The 7,925-nt window shown below is 47.8% G+C and overlaps 3 protein-coding genes across 3 annotated transcripts; 2 read left to right on the top strand and 1 right to left on the bottom strand.

Moving 5' to 3' along the window:
* Positions 1-610: 610 nt before the first annotated feature.
* Positions 611-1,070, top strand: F5B22DRAFT_643907 (uncharacterized protein; the record flags this gene model as incomplete). The annotated part of the gene is made up of 3 exons (XM_047978345.1): positions 611-674; positions 737-910; positions 970-1,070. 3 exons carry the CDS (start codon positions 611-613, stop codon positions 1,068-1,070), a joined length of 339 nt encoding a protein of 112 aa, XP_047833759.1.
* A 37-nt stretch (positions 1,071-1,107) lies between these two features.
* On the bottom strand, positions 1,108-2,648 carry F5B22DRAFT_596088 (uncharacterized protein). Its single transcript, XM_047974194.1, has one exon. It carries the CDS (start codon positions 2,458-2,460, stop codon positions 1,321-1,323), a length of 1,140 nt encoding a protein of 379 aa, XP_047833758.1. The 5' UTR covers positions 2,461-2,648; the 3' UTR covers positions 1,108-1,320.
* A 1,105-nt stretch (positions 2,649-3,753) lies between these two features.
* Positions 3,754-5,489, top strand: F5B22DRAFT_643905 (major facilitator superfamily domain-containing protein; the record flags this gene model as incomplete). Its single annotated transcript, XM_047978344.1, has 3 exons — positions 3,754-4,148; positions 4,201-4,855; positions 4,911-5,489. 3 exons carry the CDS (start codon positions 3,754-3,756, stop codon positions 5,487-5,489), a joined length of 1,629 nt encoding a protein of 542 aa, XP_047833757.1.
* Between the last annotated feature and the right edge of the window lie 2,436 nt (positions 5,490-7,925).

The raw sequence follows: 7,925 nt of genomic DNA, 5'->3' as shown, positions 1-7,925 counted from the left end.
ATTAATAATTTAAAGGATAGTTTATATATATATTTAAGTCTTTTATAATATATATATATAGCTTATTAATAAAGGCTATAACTTATTAAATTATTCTTTACTTAATTATTATATTAATATTATTAATTAAATATTTAATTAAAAGATATATAATATCTTTTTTATTTAAATAATAAAACTTTTAATTTTTATATATTAGTATTTAGTATTACTAAAATACTATTAGTAAATACTAAATACTAATTAGTATTGAAAATCTAATATTAAATACTAATTAGTATTAAAAATCCAATATTAAATATTAATTAATATTAAAAACCTAATACTAAATACTAATTAGTATTAAAATTTCAATACTAAATATTAATTAATATATACTAAGATTAACTAGTATTAATACTAATAGTATTTTTCCCAACCCTGCCGGTAGGCAGGGCGATACCTACCTCGTTACATAAGAACATCTACGGTTCAAAGATCTATGTAGACAGTATTCCTGAGTAACACCAGCCGCTATCTACGACTGGATTCCTCATCAAACTCAGATATTCGTTGCCTTTCTCTTGAATCACTCTCCTCGCTCTAACGCTAGTCAATTTCCTCATTAATAATGTCTACCACCGCCCTCCCAGCCTATAGAACTCTGCTCCGTGCAGCCCGTCTCGCCTTCCAAGGTACGTTTGCGCAATTTCGCCCCTCCATTCATTCTCTCTCTTTAACACAAATATCACACCAGGTGATGGGACGACATTAGCCGCTGCCCGCTCTTCAATACGTCAAGGCTTCCTCGCAAACGCCTCCCTCGAGCCCACGAGCCCGGAATATCCCACCGCCATCAAACACGCCGAAGAAGTCGCCACGATATTACGGCAGAATGTCGTGCAAGGGAAACGAGAAGGCGAGACATACAGTTCGTACTAGTCATGCTGCTATTCTCACGCCAATGTGCTAACAGACGCTCTCAACCAGAATTACGCATACACGAGGAGACAGAACGAGGCGACAATGAGAGCATCAAATTCGCCGGCACAAATCTCGGCGCAAGCGGCGGCAAGTGCTGCAGTAGTTGATGAGGAACGGCATCAAGTGCCTAATGAAGAAAAAACAAATCTGTATTATATATCATGATACCCCAGTGTACCAATAAAGCATGACCATGACTCTCTTTTCTCTCAAAATTCATATCGAGTCGCTACGCAGAGAAAAAAAACACCCCAGATGCTATGAACAGGACTGCATATCGCCATGTAATGTTCCCGTTGACCCTGACCCCGGACGCCATCAATGCATAGTATGTATGTATCTTTCAGGTCATACCCGTTAGTCACCAGCCAAGCTGGCATAGTTGACGTCGCTGGCGCCCGGGGGTGCGGCGATGGCACTCAGCTTCGTCACCTCCTGCCGTGGCGCTCCCGAATCGCCTTGCGCCTCTCCTTCGATAGCCCGCCTGCCCCCTGGACCGCGTCGTTGATCGGCGAATGCGGATCGTCCATCTCTGATCATCTCAGCTCTTTCTTCCCGGTTCATGGTACCGATCGGCTTGGGTTGGGACCATCGGACTCGAAGTGGGCACCCTGCAATGACAGCTCGTCCCTTGCAAGCGTCAGCTGCTCTCTCGGCCGCTTCTCTCGTTTCGTAGTTGATGAAGGCGCAATGTGACATGTGACTGCAGATCAGAGATTTGATCTTGCCGTGTTCCTTGAAGAAATCCCGGATCTTGTATTCTGGCAGATCATCCTCGACACCCGTCACAAACAGACTTGTGATGGACTTGTCATCGGGGGGTAGGTAGTCTTTCGGCCCGGGTGGTAATTGCGACGCGCTCGGGAATGGTCTTCGCCCGGGTCGAGCACCGGCAGCGGCAGCAGCTCTAGAGTCGCGTGTCCTTATTGGACCAGGTCCTCCTACGCCAGCGCCGACGGCGACATTACCACCAGGCGCATTTCCCGTAGCTGTCGACGATGCGCCACCATCCTCGATGGCCCGTCCCTTTCTAAAATACGGCTTACTAGTCGCCAGCCGTCTCAGGAGCTCTCGAGCTTTCTCGTCCGCCTTGTCGTATTCTTCGAGGCCCTTGCCTTCTTCCAAGGCCTTCTCGTTGTTTTGGGCGTAGTATTCGCGATTGACCTCGCTCGATGGGCCGGGCGCGACCATCTTGAGGGCGGCATCGCGAAGCTGGATGGGGAGGCCGAACTGCAAGTCAAGCATACAGCACTGGCAGCAGTTCTTCATGCGCGCGCAGGTGAGGCAGATGTTGGTGCGTTTCTTGCGGCCGTGGGCGCGATCGCCGGCCCACGAAAAGACAGTAAAGGGCCGCGTACAGATCTTGCATTCGGCGCCATAGTCCTCCTTGAGCATCTTGACGTAAGGGTTCGGCGGCAGGCAGTTCTCACAGACGGAGGGGAAGTCAGTCGACTCCCAGCCGGAGCGATTCAGGTCTTGCTTGATCTGGGGCGGCATGGTGGTGAGCTCGTCGCGCTGGGGAACTGGCGCGAAGGCAGGCGACTATGAACAGAAGACGTAAGAGGACTGTTTGTCTTTGTCAGGTATCGTCCACTGATAAGATCAATAGGCGGCGAAGTTTTTGGGGATGGGGGTGGTGTGGCTGATAGCGAATGGAGACAAGCCGGGCCCCTGGACATTTTGGACTGTTAGGTAAGTGTGAATGCATATGATAAAGTAGAGATATCGATGATATCCTTCTATCAAGGCTTTACACCCAGCTACCTAGGTACCAGGGTAATCAGATGAGTCCTCGTTACAGTGCATCCTCCGTTAGATACTGTGATTCTACTGTGCCTCAAAGGTCCCCAAATAGGCAATAACAGGCAGCATGATAACCTCTCGGGGTGCGTTGACATATCCATTTCCAACACAACTTTCTTGTCTCGGGCAAAGCGACTCGCATTCTACAGTATTCTTGACTTCCGATATACCCTTCCTGATTTCAGGCTGGCATGCATGCGGATAATCATTATAGAAATGTCTTCTGCCCCAAATACACGCCACGTAGCTGTCGATGTTGGTCCTGTTCATCACATCGGGCCATGACCACCTGTGGCTCGTTTTACACTGCTAGTCAGCTCTTTTATGCTTTTGGTAATGCTGACTCTATGTCATGGCCCGCTCGTGTAAGCTTTTCCATGGCCCGGGGGCTAGCCTTGCCCCTTATCGTGAACCTACAGTAGACAGCCGTGGCATAGACGAGGTCATAAGACATGGCCTGGACCTTTTTCGATCGGGTTAGAGTTCGCGAGAACGATAGAGTCGTGTGTCCATCTTTTTCCTTGGGGGATCAAGACACACCTGTGTTCTTTATCTTCATCCTCGCTTGATTCTAATGTTTCCATGCCTCTAGTGTCGGTATTTGCTCGCAGCCTTGTTCAAAACTCATAGGGGCTACTTGTCGTATACAAGTAGGGCGTCGTCTAATTTCACGATGCCTCGAAGGGTTCTTCATGGCTAAGTCTCTGCATTGTCCGTCCAGACGCGGGGTTAGTTCAAGCATGATAGAAACTCTAAAGAGTACTTAACCCTGTTCTAGGCTCTGTTCGCTGACCAGGTTATCCGGGCATGTAAGGTTTTATCGTCTTCTACATGCCCTTTTCGATGCCCAATAGTGCTTTAAAAACTGTATTTTCCCCTCCTTTCGTGCTTCATAGAATTTCTGGGGAAATCTTGCCTTTCCCTTTGCCCTCTGCTCTCCCGGCTCTCCCACTACCCCCGCACAAAGCTAATCACAGCATCACTACCATGGCACGCTTAGAGCTGATACCGGACTCCTCTTCACCATTAAAAGGAGCGGGGAGTGTTAGTCGTATAGAAATGACTGCCGTCGTTCCTGATGATGATGATTTGACGACTGTGGCCACTCCCCCGGGGCACGAGGAGCGGCGCGGAGTTGAGAATGAGCCAAAGGATCTGATCACTGAACTCACTAATCCCGAGATTCTAGCCTCGGCACTTCCGACTTACAAGAAATGGGTGATTCTCACCGTCATTTTCCTCGTCCAGACCTCCATGAATTTCAACACCTCCCTATATGCGAATGGGCAGTCCGGAATGGCCAAGGCCTTCAACGTCAGTCGTCAAACTACTGTCACTGGCGCTGCCGTCTTTCTCATTACTTATGCTTTTGGCTGCGAATTGTTAGTGAACCTAGATTACTTTCGAGCTATTTTTGCTAATCAACATCGTCAGGTGGGCGCCCTGGTCTGAGGAAATCGGACGAAAGATTGTTCTTCAGTGTTCACTCTTTCTTGTCAATGTTTGCTGCTTGCCAGTAGCTCTAGCTCCTCAGGGTATGACTTCGATTATCGTCGGCCGCGCATTTGGTGGGTTATTTTCTGCTGGAGGCAGCGTCACCCTAGGCATGGTAGCGGATATGTTCTCTCCTGACACGCAGGAATATCCCCTTGCGTTCATTGTCTTATCTTCTGTTGGGGGATCCATCATTGGACCTATAATTGGTGGATTTGTTGAAACATATCTGGCGTGGCAGTGGACAATTTGGCTCCAGCTGGCTTTCGGGTTGGTTGTCCAATTTTTACATCTTATTTTAGTTCCGGAGACACGCTCTACTGTGCGTCTTGACGCCTACGCCAAGTCGTTACGCAAGGATAGAATATTGCCCAATGCCTCCGGCCCAACTGAGCACAAGACATGGAGGCAGTACGTCATGCCTCGAGAAATCTTGACAATCTGGATTCGCCCTTTTCACATGTTCATCACAGAACCCATAGTGTCGGTGTTATCAGCGCTATCAGGGTTTAGCGATGCTCTGATCTTTATGCAGATCCAATCCTTCGGTTTAGTGTTCAAGCTGTTCAACTTTACGGTTATCCAGACTGGACTCGTAAGCCTCCCGCAATTCATAAGACCTTTTTGATCATTCTTTAACTAGATGCTAGGCTTTTATCCCGATCGGTCTCGGATACGTCTTAGCGTATCTTTTTTATATACCTGCCATCCGACAGAACAGACAACTCCGACGAGAGAATCCTATTTCAGAACACGCTCAGTATGAGTCTCGACTTATGCCATTGCTATATACGGCGCCCTGTCTCCCTGTCGGGTTATTCCTATTCGCTTGGACGAGCGACGCCAGTATGCCTTGGGCTTTGCCGATGATTGGTTGTCTGTTCATTGGAATCGCAAACTATACTATCTACATGACGACGATTGATTACATGGCAGCGGCCTATGGACCCTATTCCGCATCCGCCACTGGTGGTAATGGGTTCGCACGCGACTTCTTAGCGGGGCTCTTGACATGGTTTGCAAATCCGTATTACCAAGCCTTCCACGGCAGGTTCGCTCTCCAGATCGCCAACACTGTTCTCGCCGGCGTCAGTCTCTTATTGGTATTGGCGACTGTGGTCATTTATAAAATGGGTCCATCGATGCGCAGGCGGTCGCCTTTTGCACAGTCACTGTCCACCTCCCTGTCGGGGATCCATCTCACGGACTCTCCGGTTCGCACTCTTTGAGCGCAGAGATCTTGGAGTAGAGGAGCATCAGTACTAGGCGATATCAAGTTTAGTCCTCGGTGTCTGGGCTAAGTAAATGAGCCCATCAATTTCTAATGCCGCCTCAGTCATCTGGGCATCAACAAGTAGCTAGCGATACCCTTTAGCTGACAATGATCTGCCTATTTCTATCAACCACTACTATGTCAAAGTTGCCTGGTCCACTTTGAATGGCACTTGATTCGATATACCACTCATTTCTATATTCGAAACTATGTTTGCTTTGTATTATCGCGAAATCACGTGTATGGCGGGCGCGGATGAATCACCCTCACCCGCTCATTCACTCAACCATGCCGCCAGTTATTATACCTCTAGGCCAAATATACTACTGTGCTGGTACTCATTTTAAACTGAGAACCCGGCAGGACAGGTCAAATACCCCCAACACCCTAGTACAAAGGAATATTTCACACAAGAATCGCACACAGCAGACGTGCGAGGAAAATGAGACCGATTTCTAGTCCTCTAGCGGAGCGCTTACGCCAATACCCCATATTCCTTAACCAAAAATCGAACAAACAAATCGTCCGGTCAGAGTACTACGAGACTCACCTTACCAACAAGCTTGCATTATAACTGACTGAGGCACTAAAATGCTACGAATTGCCGAAGATGTGCGGCACGGACGTGTTGCACGCGTACTACAATTCACATAGCTATGCTAGTAGAACTATGATCAATAGCAGGGCGAAGTGGGCACACTAAAGAGTCCTAAGGATCAACTTATTGTGGTATCGCAAATTGGTCGAGAGGAAACCTTCGACGGGCCGTGCTACACAGTTGAAATACACTTGCGGACGTAAACAGAACCACTGTCAATTGAAACCGTGAACGTCACTTCTTTTCCTTCTCCATTGTGGGTCAAATCACCGGCAATACGAGAAGCTAAGTACATAGTTACTAAAAACTTGATATTTGGGACACTTGAAAGTAATCGTCGGCACGCTAAGACACACCTACTCTCTTTTACGTTTGATACACGTATTGTCAGAATTGTTATGAGCAAAGTTTTTTGTTGTCTCTCTATGTTGGCCCAGCGAATCTTAGCTTATACGTATACGAATAAATATGTGGTTTATGAAATTAATTATTACTTGCCGTTGGCGTGACGATAATTGTAGTCGCTTATGTAAAGAGAAAACAGCTAGTTGGAGGAGATTCGCTGATTCGATCGATAGTCATATGTCGAAAGGCCGTTTCTTTCGTCTCAGTAGAAGATGACCAGTTGGCATGAGGGAAAAGGTCTTAGCCAGCTACCTACACATAAGGTTATGAAACATGTATATTACAGAAATAGCAGCGAACGACAATCCAGAAAAAAACGAAAAAGAAGCACATCGAATATGGCTGCAAGTGCCCTTGACACGTGGAATTTGACTGGGCTCCACCGCAGACTTCCTCAACGATTCTCGTTGAGATGTTCAGCTTGTCGTTCCGGCGGATATCGCATAACTACCACCGTAGACTGCTCATGGCAGACTCACATGAGAAGTGTGCACACGTATGCGTATACGCCACCGCTATGGTACAGCAAGTAGCATAAGAAGTTTCTGAAAGAGCCAACCAAGCAGCTGATAATGTGGTACTAGCGCCCAGGATATCTACTTAAGAGCATGAACATGTATGCCTCGACACTATCGCTGTCTAGCCCTGAGAGAAGAGCATCGTCGCGGCCCTTGGAGATGGAGGTGGTTAGTTCCATCGTACACCATCCCAAGAAAGGTAAGATGGTGCTTGTTCCTCCACTAATAGCGCCACCCGCGTCCCAATCAGTCGGCACAACAAGCCCTGGCTTGGACCACGTTGCTCCTCATCGCCTTGGCAGTGAACAAAACTGATGTTAGTTCCTCTGCGTCGGTCCCGGCCAGCCAAACGACCATGTGTCGAAGAGGGGCAGATAGAAATCCGCAAAGGCGTATGGTGGGAGCTTTTTACTACTGCCTTCTGCTTCTGCCACATAAGGGTAAGTGTGATTCATCGAGTTCCAGAACGGTCTATGTTCCTACCCCAGCTGGGGTTGGCCATGGCGCCTGATGGTCAGCTTTGTCATGCCACATTCTCTCTTCGGTGTGCTCGGTCACCTGATATGGGCGAGATGCGGACGCAATGGCTTATCGTTTTTTTCAGCCTTGGGAGATGACCCCTAGCCACGGGTTCGTCTTTTTCTTAGCTTCCTTCCTGTACCGTGTATCGGGCCCTTCTTTTGGTTCCGACTCTACTCTGTCTTCATCAGATTATGAGATATCGAAAAAGACCGGAGCTGAGACGCTTGTGACACTTGCTAAACTAGGATATCCTGGTCGAACAATCATAGATGACCGCAGCACTGGGAAACATTCATCCAAGTCACATAGCTCTCGCCTGTCTCAGCCTCCAACTTCCACCATACTCCGG

This window comes from Xylaria bambusicola (assembly GCF_022495145.1).
Source record: "Xylaria bambusicola strain CBS 139988 unplaced genomic scaffold F5B22scaffold_8, whole genome shotgun sequence".
Classification (NCBI taxonomy): domain Eukaryota; kingdom Fungi; phylum Ascomycota; class Sordariomycetes; order Xylariales; family Xylariaceae; genus Xylaria; species Xylaria bambusicola.
Note: the sequence above shows the minus strand (reverse complement) of the source record. Positions and strands in the feature narration are given on the sequence as shown.

Bases quoted from the DNA above. Each gene is read 5' to 3' on its own strand.
- F5B22DRAFT_596088 (XM_047974194.1), bottom strand. From the start codon at position 2,460: ATGCCGCCCCAGATCAAGCAAGACCTGAATCGCTCCGGCTGGGAGTCG.